General features: G+C 35.2%; 3 protein-coding genes and 1 long non-coding RNA gene across 4 annotated transcripts in view; all 4 read left to right on the top strand.

The window, feature by feature from the left end:
* LOC142223017 (histone H4) lies at window positions 1-488 on the top strand (the record flags this gene model as incomplete). The annotated part of the gene is given in 1 exon segment (XM_075292946.1): window positions 1-488. A coding segment is annotated over 1 exon segment (273 nt), but the record flags the coding sequence as incomplete, so codon positions are not given.
* The window catches only part of LOC142225539 (uncharacterized), an 801202-nt gene that overhangs the window by 369954 nt on the left and 416626 nt on the right, over window positions 1-14622 (top strand). The window lies entirely within an intron of this gene.
* On the top strand, window positions 5868-6318 carry LOC142225534 (histone H4). The gene has a single exon (XM_075295323.1). It carries the CDS (start codon window positions 5930-5932, stop codon window positions 6239-6241), a length of 312 nt encoding a protein of 103 aa, XP_075151438.1. The 5' UTR covers window positions 5868-5929; the 3' UTR covers window positions 6242-6318.
* Window positions 11835-12308, top strand: LOC142225533 (histone H4). The gene has a single exon (XM_075295322.1). It carries the CDS (start codon window positions 11898-11900, stop codon window positions 12105-12107), a length of 210 nt encoding a protein of 69 aa, XP_075151437.1. The 5' UTR covers window positions 11835-11897; the 3' UTR covers window positions 12108-12308.

Below are 14622 nucleotides of genomic sequence, written 5' to 3'. Positions count from 1 at the left end.
GGTGGCGCTAAACGTCATCGTAAAGTGTTGCGTGATAACATCCAAGGTATTACCAAGCCTGCAATCAGACGTTTGGCTCGTCGTGGCGGTGTAAAACGTATCTCTGGATTGATATACGAAGAAACCCGTGGTGTCCTCAAGGTGTTTTTGGAAAACGTTATTCGTGATGCTGTCACCTACACCGAACATGCTAAGCGTAAAACCGTCACCGCTATGGATGTCGTCTACGCTTTGAAGAGACAAGGCCGCACTTTGTACGGTTTCGGCGGTTAAACATTTTCTTGACGCTATTTGGAGAATATTTAAATACTTTAATACAAAAACAATCGGTCCTTTTCAGGACCACAAAATATATTTACAAAAGAGATCATCTTGTTACAAATTTATTTAATTATTTTAATAAAATTTTAAATTTACTTGGTTTAAATAAAATTACAAACATTTGGTTTGCCGTCGGCAAAACATTGTTACTAACCCAATGAAACAATTATGTATGGACTTACCAAAGGCGACTACTATGCTATTTTTCTGCCGTCGGCACTTGGAAAACATGACACACTACAAAAGAAAAACACTACGAATGTAATACATACGAAACATATATGCAATTCTCAATATGCCATTTCTCGTCCCATTCCCCAAAGAAAATGATTCTATGATTCTCTTACTCTTTTGCAGAAATCAAAGAAAATGATTCTATGTTGCACTGTACTCGATCCTAGTCTCATTTGTTCTTACTCTCTTTTTGCAGAAATCAATTATGTATGTATTGGTACAAACAACTTCCTCTGTCATCAACTATTTGCAACTTTCCGCTAGAAGTTACGAACACTTACGATCCTACTAGACTTCGGCATTGCCAAAGCATACAAAAGATACATATGTAGTAAATAATCAGAGTTGATACAGATGAAAATAAAAACACTTCGGCTCAGAAAACGAATGCTCTCTTAATGAAATTGGTGGGAATTTGTTGTTTTGCGATATTAGGAATAAATGGCATTAGATAGGAACAAAATGAAAATATGAAGTGGCGAAATTTTTCGATAAACTAAATATATGTATATATAGTGACGAAATTTTTCGATGCCATAACAGATGAATATCTTCATATAAATTTTTTTATAGTAAATTTTATTGTTACAGAAAAAAAGTATGTATGAAATTATATTGTTTGAAAGTATTTTTTCTCTTTTTAAAAATGTTTTGTCGTCCTGAAAAGGACGGATTGTTGTTTGATAGAGATACGATGGTCTGTATTTACATTTTCTTGTAGATAATTTAAGCCTTCTTTTCGGTCTTCTTGGGCAAGAGAACAGCTTGGATGTTTGGCAATACACCACCTTGAGCAATGGTGACACCGGACAACAATTTGTTCAATTCTTCGTCATTACGGATAGCCAATTGCAAGTGACGAGGGATAATTCTTGTCTTTTTGTTGTCACGAGCAGCGTTACCAGCCAATTCAAGAACTTCAGCGGCCAAGTATTCCATCACAGCAGCCAAGTAAACTGGAGCTCCAGCACCAACACGCTCAGCATAGTTGCCTTTGCGCAAAAGACGATGGATACGACCGACGGGGAATTGAAGCCCAGCACGATTGGAACGAGACTTTGCCTTTCCCTTAACTTTGCCACCTTTACCGCGTCCAGACATGTTTCAAAATTTTTTTTTCTTTTTCACTTCACTGAAAACACACACTTAATGATAGCGTTTGACCCATAATCAGTTCTTTATATACTTTTCGTTCGAGCTATTTAATACATTTGAGGGTTGTTTTGCTGCACGAAGAGGCTCGTTTTCCGCTACCTGAATATCTTGTCCACGAAATGGTACAAATGTGTGCTCATCGCTGCAAACACACAAAATTCTCTTTTGAACAGTGTAAACAGTGTTTGTGTGAAAAAAAAAAAATAGTGAAAATGCCTCCAAAAGCCAGTGGTAAAGCAGCAAAGAAGGCCGGCAAAGCCCAAAAGAACATCACAAAGGGTGACAAGACCAAGAGACGCACCAAGCGTAAGGAGAGTTATGCCATCTACATTTACAAAGTGTTGAAGCAAGTACATCCCGATACTGGTATCTCTTCAAAGGCAATGAGCATCATGAACAGTTTCGTTAATGATATCTTCGAACGTATTGCCGCCGAAGCCTCTCGTTTGGCTCACTACAACAAGCGTTCCACCATCACCAGTCGGGAAATCCAAACTGCCGTTCGTCTATTATTGCCCGGTGAATTGGCTAAGCACGCTGTCAGTGAAGGTACCAAAGCCGTTACTAAGTACACCAGCTCCAAGTAAATGGCTTCATATTTCGTCGAAAATTTATTTCCTCCACCATCAAAGGCCCTTTTCAGGGCCACAAAAATCATTAAAAAAGAGATTTTCTTTGTTGATCAACTAAAAACAAAATATCCTTATTTTATTTCAATAAAAAAAAAATAAATACATCTTCCATCGAATAATAACAAATAATTGATTTTTCAACTAAGAAAAATTCAATGTTGTAATCTTCATTTTATTAAAATTCTATTATGGCATTTCATTACTATGTCTAACTTCTATTAAAATTCTAATTTGGCATTTCATTACTGTTTCTTCAATATTTCTTCTTTTTATTTTTCTTCATTATAATAACGTCGCTATAATATTTTTCTCAGAGTAAAAGACTTTATTACATTGATCGTAGTTAAAGGATGTGTGTGTGTGTGAGTTTTGATGATGACTCTATGCGTAGGTACATGAAACCTTTTTTTCTAGAATTCTAATTGCTGTGGTTTATTACCACATCCCAATTGGCTAATCCAGTTTTGGAAAAATTCCCATAAAACATGTGATTATAAATTTCAATTTTACCGTGAAAAATAGATTAAGTACAATGTATATTTATTTAAATAAAAATTAGGTAACAAAACAAAATTGTTTGCATAAAATTTGTTCTCTTTTTCAAAGATATTTTGTAGCCCTGAAAAGGGCTGTTAGATAAACTGCTTTCGAATATCGAAAATAATCATTCTGCCATGAAATAGAAAATTTACTTCTTGGCGGCGGCTTTTTTAGCAGCTGGTTTCTTGGCAGCGGCGGCCTTTTTGGGTTTGGCTGCTGCTACTGTTTTTGCCTTGGGTGCTTTTGGTTTTGTGGCGGAGGCCTTGGCCTTGGCGGCGGTTTTTGCTGGTTTAGCTTTAACTGTACCGGTCTTTTTGGCAGTTTTAGCCTTAGCCTTTTCGGTCTTCTTCTTTTCTGCTGTCTTCTTAGCGGCAGAAGGTTTCTTTGCAGCAGCCTTCTTTTCTCCACTGGCCTTTTTGGGTGCGGCAGCCTTCTTTTTCTTATCACCAGCTGGGGCCTTCTTCTTTTCGGCGCTCATTGCTTTAGACATTTTGAATGAACCAGATGCACCCTTACCTTTAGTTTGGATCAATTTTCCACTGGCAACAGCGCCCTTCAAATACTTCTTGATGAAGGGAGCCAATTTTTGGGCATCAACTTTGTAGGTGCTGGCCAAATATTTCTTGATGGCAGGCAATGATGAACCACCACGTTCTTTCAATGTTTTGATGGCAGCATCGACCATTTGTTGGGTTGGTGGATGAGATGGGGCAGCAGAGGGCTTCTTTGCCTTGGCAGCAGCTTTTTTAGGTGCCTTTTTCTCAACAGCGGCAACTGGAGATGCGGTGGCTTCAACTACGGCGGCGTCAGACATGTTTCACTATATTTTTCACTTCAAACACTAATATACACTAACACGCGTGTACGTTGGTTATATATATTTTTTACCGTTCAACCTAGCTATTCTTGGGTACATCGGAATTATGAGAAGTACATAGTAGTCAGCTACGAAATTTTGTGAATTCTTGTGTGGAAGAGAATAAATTTTTTCACAAAAGTTTTGATAGAATAATTAAATTTATGATGACATAGTAAATATATTTAATTGGAATTTATCACATTTCTCTAGTAGAGATATCCACCTAAATGACAAAAAGGATTTCAATTAATAATATTGAAGGGCTAGAGTATTATAATCTTTTGAGTTGAAAGTTTATAAAAGTGTCATCATAAATTTCCAACTAAATTATATAAATTTTACTATTTTTATTGAAAATTTTATAAAATAAAAAATTTATAGGGAATCTTGATATGTTTTCTTTAAAGAAATACGAAAAAATTATACAATTTGCATAGTTTTCATGGTAAAATATTCAATTATATTATGTCGTCTATGACAGTGGAATTCATCATATTGGGATATTTTCCATGAATAAAAGTTTTTCTGCAAATTAATTTCAAAGCTCAAAACTAAAAATGTTTTAGGAAATTTTCATTCAAAAATATAATAGAAATCACACATTTATACTAAAATATAACATTATTAATAAAAAGTGTCAAATTGTAACGAAAAGTTAAAATAATCGTGAAGGTGTGGTATATCATGTACAGCGATGTTAACAATGTTGAATATAGTTGAAACCATAAAATTAAAATATTTGCAAAAGAAATTAAATATATATATGAAAAATATTAAAACATCGTAGAAAAAATACATGTCGGATTATAATACCATTTTAACAAAATTTTAAATCGAAATACTATGAATAAAAATTTGCCATAGCTGATATACCACCTCTAGCCAAATTTTAAGAAATTGGCTATTTTTGATATAAAATTTCGCAGAAAAACTAAAAGAATTATAACAACAGATGGAATAAATTTAAGTCTAACGACTTTAGGAAATATATAAACTATAAACACCCTAGAAAATTCAAAAATAATCTTCGATTTGTTACGAAAAGTTTGCCATATAGGGTTAGAAAATATTTCATAAAATGTTTGCCGCATTGAATGTAGCATTAGATGAAAATAAGAAACAAATCCTCCTACTTATATCTTTTCTTCTTTTAAAAAATAAATTAATAGAAAATAAATTGTGAATGAGTACGAAAAAATGTAAAACCATTGGAAAGCAAAATCTACATCATATATCAACATTCCCTTCATATCCAACCTAATACAAAAAAAAAAAAAACACACACACAAATGCAATATATTTTATTGATATCAAATAATTAAGAATAAATTCTTGTCAACTGTAAAGTATTGAAAAAAATTTTTCTCTTTTTATAAAAATATTGTGGTCCTGAAAAGGACCGATTGTTTTTGTAAAAAAAGTTGGCTTTTAATATGTCAAAAATTTAAGCACGTTCTCCACGAATACGTCTGGCCAATTGGATATCCTTAGGCATGATGGTGACACGCTTAGCATGGATGGCACACAAGTTGGTATCTTCGAATAGACCAACCAAGTAGGCTTCGCTGGCTTCTTGCAAGGCCATGACAGCAGAACTCTGGAAACGCAAGTCAGTTTTGAAATCTTGGGCAATTTCACGAACCAAACGTTGGAAAGGCAATTTGCGGATCAACAATTCTGTGCTCTTTTGGTAACGACGGATTTCACGCAAAGCAACGGTACCAGGGCGGAAACGATGGGGCTTCTTAACACCACCAGTGGCTGGGGCGCTCTTACGAGCAGCTTTAGTAGCCAATTGCTTACGAGGGGCTTTGCCACCGGTAGATTTACGGGCAGTTTGCTTGGTACGAGCCATTTTTCACTTTATATTTTTTTCACTTCACGATATGAACACAAACACTTTCAAGATAGTATTAATTGTGTGCCGAGCATGAACGCGCATATTTATAGAAAAATTGAGCGCGCAAACTGTTAGTTAAGGGTGTGTGTAGGGAAAGATTGAAATATTGTATCTTACAGCTGCCTGTATAAACACGAAGTATACACGAACGAATCCGAGGGTAGATCGTGTCATTAATATTAGTAAGCATTTCAGGGCATTTTTGTATAAATAGAAGCGAAATGATGTTGGAACAGTATTAGTTCTTGTGCAACGTTTGTGAAGTGAATTTAAAAAAAAAAGTGAAAAATGACTGGTCGTGGTAAAGGTGGCAAAGGCTTGGGAAAAGGTGGCGCTAAACGTCATCGTAAAGTGTTGCGTGATAACATCCAAGGTATTACCAAGCCTGCAATCAGACGTTTGGCTCGTCGTGGCGGTGTAAAACGTATCTCTGGATTGATATACGAAGAAACCCGTGGTGTCCTCAAGGTGTTTTTGGAAAACGTTATTCGTGATGCTGTCACCTACACCGAACATGCTAAGCGTAAAACCGTCACCGCTATGGATGTCGTCTACGCTTTGAAGAGACAAGGCCGCACTTTGTACGGTTTCGGCGGTTAAACATTTTCTTGACGCTATTTGGAGAATATTTAAATACTTTAATACAAAAACAATCGGTCCTTTTCAGGACCACAAAATATATTTACAAAAGAGATCATCTTGTTACAAATTTATTTAATTATTTTAATAAAATTTTAAATTTACTTGGTTTAAATAAAATTACAAACATTTGGTTTGCCGTCGGCAAAACATTGTTACTAACCCAATGAAACAATTATGTATGGACTTACCAAAGGCGACTACTATGCTATTTTTCTGCCGTCGGCACTTGGAAAACATGACACACTACAAAAGAAAAACACTACGAATGTAATACATACGAAACATATATGCAATTCTCAATATGCCATTTCTCGTCCCATTCCCCAAAGAAAATGATTCTATGATTCTCTTACTCTTTTGCAGAAATCAAAGAAAATGATTCTATGTTGCACTGTACTCGATCCTAGTCTCATTTGTTCTTACTCTCTTTTTGCAGAAATCAATTATGTATGTATTGGTACAAACAACTTCCTCTGTCATCAACTATTTGCAACTTTCCGCTAGAAGTTACGAACACTTACGATCCTACTAGACTTCGGCATTGCCAAAGCATACAAAAGATACATATGTAGTAAATAATCAGAGTTGATACAGATGAAAATAAAAACACTTCGGCTCAGAAAACGAATGCTCTCTTAATGAAATTGGTGGGAATTTGTTGTTTTGCGATATTAGGAATAAATGGCATTAGATAGGAACAAAATGAAAATATGAAGTGGCGAAATTTTTCGATAAACTAAATATATGTATATATAGTGACGAAATTTTTCGATGCCATAACAGATGAATATCTTCATATAAATTTTTTTATAGTAAATTTTATTGTTACAGAAAAAAAGTATGTATGAAATTATATTGTTTGAAAGTATTTTTTCTCTTTTTAAAAATGTTTTGTCGTCCTGAAAAGGACGGATTGTTGTTTGATAGAGATACGATGGTCTGTATTTACATTTTCTTGTAGATAATTTAAGCCTTCTTTTCGGTCTTCTTGGGCAAGAGAACAGCTTGGATGTTTGGCAATACACCACCTTGAGCAATGGTGACACCGGACAACAATTTGTTCAATTCTTCGTCATTACGGATAGCCAATTGCAAGTGACGAGGGATAATTCTTGTCTTTTTGTTGTCACGAGCAGCGTTACCAGCCAATTCAAGAACTTCAGCGGCCAAGTATTCCATCACAGCAGCCAAGTAAACTGGAGCTCCAGCACCAACACGCTCAGCATAGTTGCCTTTGCGCAAAAGACGATGGATACGACCGACGGGGAATTGAAGCCCAGCACGATTGGAACGAGACTTTGCCTTTCCCTTAACTTTGCCACCTTTACCGCGTCCAGACATGTTTCAAAATTTTTTTTTCTTTTTCACTTCACTGAAAACACACACTTAATGATAGCGTTTGACCCATAATCAGTTCTTTATATACTTTTCGTTCGAGCTATTTAATACATTTGAGGGTTGTTTTGCTGCACGAAGAGGCTCGTTTTCCGCTACCTGAATATCTTGTCCACGAAATGGTACAAATGTGTGCTCATCGCTGCAAACACACAAAATTCTCTTTTGAACAGTGTAAACAGTGTTTGTGTGAAAAAAAAAAAATAGTGAAAATGCCTCCAAAAGCCAGTGGTAAAGCAGCAAAGAAGGCCGGCAAAGCCCAAAAGAACATCACAAAGGGTGACAAGACCAAGAGACGCACCAAGCGTAAGGAGAGTTATGCCATCTACATTTACAAAGTGTTGAAGCAAGTACATCCCGATACTGGTATCTCTTCAAAGGCAATGAGCATCATGAACAGTTTCGTTAATGATATCTTCGAACGTATTGCCGCCGAAGCCTCTCGTTTGGCTCACTACAACAAGCGTTCCACCATCACCAGTCGGGAAATCCAAACTGCCGTTCGTCTATTATTGCCCGGTGAATTGGCTAAGCACGCTGTCAGTGAAGGTACCAAAGCCGTTACTAAGTACACCAGCTCCAAGTAAATGGCTTCATATTTCGTCGAAAATTTATTTCCTCCACCATCAAAGGCCCTTTTCAGGGCCACAAAAATCATTAAAAAAGAGATTTTCTTTGTTGATCAACTAAAAACAAAATATCCTTATTTTATTTCAATAAAAAAAAAATAAATACATCTTCCATCGAATAATAACAAATAATTGATTTTTCAACTAAGAAAAATTCAATGTTGTAATCTTCATTTTATTAAAATTCTATTATGGCATTTCATTACTATGTCTAACTTCTATTAAAATTCTAATTTGGCATTTCATTACTGTTTCTTCAATATTTCTTCTTTTTATTTTTCTTCATTATAATAACGTCGCTATAATATTTTTCTCAGAGTAAAAGACTTTATTACATTGATCGTAGTTAAAGGATGTGTGTGTGTGTGAGTTTTGATGATGACTCTATGCGTAGGTACATGAAACCTTTTTTTCTAGAATTCTAATTGCTGTGGTTTATTACCACATCCCAATTGGCTAATCCAGTTTTGGAAAAATTCCCATAAAACATGTGATTATAAATTTCAATTTTACCGTGAAAAATAGATTAAGTACAATGTATATTTATTTAAATAAAAATTAGGTAACAAAACAAAATTGTTTGCATAAAATTTGTTCTCTTTTTCAAAGATATTTTGTAGCCCTGAAAAGGGCTGTTAGATAAACTGCTTTCGAATATCGAAAATAATCATTCTGCCATGAAATAGAAAATTTACTTCTTGGCGGCGGCTTTTTTAGCAGCTGGTTTCTTGGCAGCGGCGGCCTTTTTGGGTTTGGCTGCTGCTACTGTTTTTGCCTTGGGTGCTTTTGGTTTTGTGGCGGAGGCCTTGGCCTTGGCGGCGGTTTTTGCTGGTTTAGCTTTAACTGTACCGGTCTTTTTGGCAGTTTTAGCCTTAGCCTTTTCGGTCTTCTTCTTTTCTGCTGTCTTCTTAGCGGCAGAAGGTTTCTTTGCAGCAGCCTTCTTTTCTCCACTGGCCTTTTTGGGTGCGGCAGCCTTCTTTTTCTTATCACCAGCTGGGGCCTTCTTCTTTTCGGCGCTCATTGCTTTAGACATTTTGAATGAACCAGATGCACCCTTACCTTTAGTTTGGATCAATTTTCCACTGGCAACAGCGCCCTTCAAATACTTCTTGATGAAGGGAGCCAATTTTTGGGCATCAACTTTGTAGGTGCTGGCCAAATATTTCTTGATGGCAGGCAATGATGAACCACCACGTTCTTTCAATGTTTTGATGGCAGCATCGACCATTTGTTGGGTTGGTGGATGAGATGGGGCAGCAGAGGGCTTCTTTGCCTTGGCAGCAGCTTTTTTAGGTGCCTTTTTCTCAACAGCGGCAACTGGAGATGCGGTGGCTTCAACTACGGCGGCGTCAGACATGTTTCACTATATTTTTCACTTCAAACACTAATATACACTAACACGCGTGTACGTTGGTTATATATATTTTTTACCGTTCAACCTAGCTATTCTTGGGTACATCGGAATTATGAGAAGTACATAGTAGTCAGCTACGAAATTTTGTGAATTCTTGTGTGGAAGAGAATAAATTTTTTCACAAAAGTTTTGATAGAATAATTAAATTTATGATGACATAGTAAATATATTTAATTGGAATTTATCACATTTCTCTAGTAGAGATATCCACCTAAATGACAAAAAGGATTTCAATTAATAATATTGAAGGGCTAGAGTATTATAATCTTTTGAGTTGAAAGTTTATAAAAGTGTCATCATAAATTTCCAACTAAATTATATAAATTTTACTATTTTTATTGAAAATTTTATAAAATAAAAAATTTATAGGGAATCTTGATATGTTTTCTTTAAAGAAATACGAAAAAATTATACAATTTGCATAGTTTTCATGGTAAAATATTCAATTATATTATGTCGTCTATGACAGTGGAATTCATCATATTGGGATATTTTCCATGAATAAAAGTTTTTCTGCAAATTAATTTCAAAGCTCAAAACTAAAAATGTTTTAGGAAATTTTCATTCAAAAATATAATAGAAATCACACATTTATACTAAAATATAACATTATTAATAAAAAGTGTCAAATTGTAACGAAAAGTTAAAATAATCGTGAAGGTGTGGTATATCATGTACAGCGATGTTAACAATGTTGAATATAGTTGAAACCATAAAATTAAAATATTTGCAAAAGAAATTAAATATATATATGAAAAATATTAAAACATCGTAGAAAAAATACATGTCGGATTATAATACCATTTTAACAAAATTTTAAATCGAAATACTATGAATAAAAATTTGCCATAGCTGATATACCACCTCTAGCCAAATTTTAAGAAATTGGCTATTTTTGATATAAAATTTCGCAGAAAAACTAAAAGAATTATAACAACAGATGGAATAAATTTAAGTCTAACGACTTTAGGAAATATATAAACTATAAACACCCTAGAAAATTCAAAAATAATCTTCGATTTGTTACGAAAAGTTTGCCATATAGGGTTAGAAAATATTTCATAAAATGTTTGCCGCATTGAATGTAGCATTAGATGAAAATAAGAAACAAATCCTCCTACTTATATCTTTTCTTCTTTTAAAAAATAAATTAATAGAAAATAAATTGTGAATGAGTACGAAAAAATGTAAAACCATTGGAAAGCAAAATCTACATCATATATCAACATTCCCTTCATATCCAACCTAATACAAAAAAAAAAAAAACACACACACAAATGCAATATATTTTATTGATATCAAATAATTAAGAATAAATTCTTGTCAACTGTAAAGTATTGAAAAAAATTTTTCTCTTTTTATAAAAATATTGTGGTCCTGAAAAGGACCGATTGTTTTTGTAAAAAAAGTTGGCTTTTAATATGTCAAAAATTTAAGCACGTTCTCCACGAATACGTCTGGCCAATTGGATATCCTTAGGCATGATGGTGACACGCTTAGCATGGATGGCACACAAGTTGGTATCTTCGAATAGACCAACCAAGTAGGCTTCGCTGGCTTCTTGCAAGGCCATGACAGCAGAACTCTGGAAACGCAAGTCAGTTTTGAAATCTTGGGCAATTTCACGAACCAAACGTTGGAAAGGCAATTTGCGGATCAACAATTCTGTGCTCTTTTGGTAACGACGGATTTCACGCAAAGCAACGGTACCAGGGCGGAAACGATGGGGCTTCTTAACACCACCAGTGGCTGGGGCGCTCTTACGAGCAGCTTTAGTAGCCAATTGCTTACGAGGGGCTTTGCCACCGGTAGATTTACGGGCAGTTTGCTTGGTACGAGCCATTTTTCACTTTATATTTTTTTCACTTCACGATATGAACACAAACACTTTCAAGATAGTATTAATTGTGTGCCGAGCATGAACGCGCATATTTATAGAAAAATTGAGCGCGCAAACTGTTAGTTAAGGGTGTGTGTAGGGAAAGATTGAAATATTGTATCTTACAGCTGCCTGTATAAACACGAAGTATACACGAACGAATCCGAGGGTAGATCGTGTCATTAATATTAGTAAGCATTTCAGGGCATTTTTGTATAAATAGAAGCGAAATGATGTTGGAACAGTATTAGTTCTTGTGCAACGTTTGTGAAGTGAATTTAAAAAAAAAAGTGAAAAATGACTGGTCGTGGTAAAGGTGGCAAAGGCTTGGGAAAAGGTGGCGCTAAACGTCATCGTAAAGTGTTGCGTGATAACATCCAAGGTATTACCAAGCCTGCAATCAGACGTTTGGCTCGTCGTGGCGGTGTAAAACGTATCTCTGGATTGATATACGAAGAAACCCGTGGTGTCCTCAAGGTGTTTTTGGAAAACGTTATTCGTGATTAGTCTTGGGCAAAATCGTTCACCGTAGTGATTCGGACTCATCGTTCCTTTTGTACAATGGAACTAGTTCTTTCAAATCGTTCCATCGTTCCTTTTCGTTCCGGATTTGTATATTTGTCATCACTGTCATATATTAAAGACAGATATTACATTGTATGTTTACTTTGTGTAACGAAGTTCATGGTCAATTGAAAGATACAAAAATATGGAAAATTGAGTGAAATTACTTCAAATAGTTTATAGTAATATAGTAAGAAAAAAATTGAAGGAATGGAAAATTTAAGGAAGGAAGGAAGCCAAACTCTTTGGATGGATTTTTGGATTGAATAATACTATACTCTGTGCTAAATTATTCATTGCAAGAAATTAAGTTTTTTTGTCGTTTGTAAAGAGCCTGAGATGGAATTAATGAATCTATTAAATAGCAGCTTATCAATCAATGATTTAAATACATACGCGCCAAAATGAATGAATTGGCAAATAGCTCAAACAGAAGTAAAAAAAAATCAAACTGCGATCCAAGGAACGATGGAGCGTAAATTGAAAATAAAACTAATTGACAAAAGGAACGATGAGAACGAAAGAGATGGAACTAGTGACAGTCATTCCTTTTAGTGAACCGTTCATTGGAACTAGTTCGTTCCGGAACGACACAAGACTATTCGTGATGCTGTCACCTACACCGAACATGCTAAGCGTAAAACCGTCACCGCTATGGATGTCGTCTACGCTTTGAAGAGACAAGGCCGCACTTTGTACGGTTTCGGCGGTTAAACATTTTCTTGACGCTATTTGGAGAATATTTAAATACTTTAATACAAAAACAATCGGTCCTTTTCAGGACCACAAAATATATTTACAAAAGAGATCATCTTGTTACAAATTTATTTAATTATTTTAATAAAATTTTAAATTTACTTGGTTTAAATAAAATTACAAACATTTGGTTTGCCGTCGGCAAAACATTGTTACTAACCCAATGAAACAATTATGTATGGACTTACCAAAGGCGACTACTATGCTATTTTTCTGCCGTCGGCACTTGGAAAACATGACACACTACAAAAGAAAAACACTACGAATGTAATACATACGAAACATATATGCAATTCTCAATATGCCATTTCTCGTCCCATTCCCCAAAGAAAATGATTCTATGATTCTCTTACTCTTTTGCAGAAATCAAAGAAAATGATTCTATGTTGCACTGTACTCGATCCTAGTCTCATTTGTTCTTACTCTCTTTTTGCAGAAATCAATTATGTATGTATTGGTACAAACAACTTCCTCTGTCATCAACTATTTGCAACTTTCCGCTAGAAGTTACGAACACTTACGATCCTACTAGACTTCGGCATTGCCAAAGCATACAAAAGATACATATGTAGTAAATAATCAGAGTTGATACAGATGAAAATAAAAACACTTCGGCTCAGAAAACGAATGCTCTCTTAATGAAATTGGTGGGAATTTGTTGTTTTGCGATATTAGGAATAAATGGCATTAGATAGGAACAAAATGAAAATATGAAGTGGCGAAATTTTTCGATAAACTAAATATATGTATATATAGTGACGAAATTTTTCGATGCCATAACAGATGAATATCTTCATATAAATTTTTTTATAGTAAATTTTATTGTTACAGAAAAAAAGTATGTATGAAATTATATTGTTTGAAAGTATTTTTTCTCTTTTTAAAAATGTTTTGTCGTCCTGAAAAGGACGGATTGTTGTTTGATAGAGATACGATGGTCTGTATTTACATTTTCTTGTAGATAATTTAAGCCTTCTTTTCGGTCTTCTTGGGCAAGAGAACAGCTTGGATGTTTGGCAATACACCACCTTGAGCAATGGTGACACCGGACAACAATTTGTTCAATTCTTCGTCATTACGGATAGCCAATTGCAAGTGACGAGGGATAATTCTTGTCTTTTTGTTGTCACGAGCAGCGTTACCAGCCAATTCAAGAACTTCAGCGGCCAAGTATTCCATCACAGCAGCCAAGTAAACTGGAGCTCCAGCACCAACACGCTCAGCATAGTTGCCTTTGCGCAAAAGACGATGGATACGACCGACGGGGAATTGAAGCCCAGCACGATTGGAACGAGACTTTGCCTTTCCCTTAACTTTGCCACCTTTACCGCGTCCAGACATGTTTCAAAATTTTTTTTTCTTTTTCACTTCACTGAAAACACACACTTAATGATAGCGTTTGACCCATAATCAGTTCTTTATATACTTTTCGTTCGAGCTATTTAATACATTTGAGGGTTGTTTTGCTGCACGAAGAGGCTCGTTTTCCGCTACCTGAATATCTTGTCCACGAAATGGTACAAATGTGTGCTCATCGCTGCAAACACACAAAATTCTCTTTTGAACAGTGTAAACAGTGTTTGTGTGAAAAAAAAAAAATAGTGAAAATGCCTCCAAAAGCCAGTGGTAAAGCAGCAAAGAAGGCCGGCAAAGCCCAAAAGAACATCACAAAGGGTGACAAGACCAAGAGACGCACCAAGCG

This window comes from Haematobia irritans, chromosome 2 (genome assembly GCF_050003625.1).
Source record: "Haematobia irritans isolate KBUSLIRL chromosome 2, ASM5000362v1, whole genome shotgun sequence".
Lineage (NCBI taxonomy): Eukaryota > Metazoa > Arthropoda > Insecta > Diptera > Muscidae > Haematobia > Haematobia irritans.
The sequence above is the reverse complement of the archived record's forward strand: the minus strand, read 5'-3'. Positions and strand labels throughout refer to the sequence as shown.

Coding starts and splice junctions, on each gene's coding strand:
- LOC142225533 (XM_075295322.1), top strand. CDS start 11,898: ATGACTGGTCGTGGTAAAGGTGGCAAAGGCTTGGGAAAAGGTGGCGCT.
- LOC142225534 (XM_075295323.1), top strand. CDS start 5,930: ATGACTGGTCGTGGTAAAGGTGGCAAAGGCTTGGGAAAAGGTGGCGCT.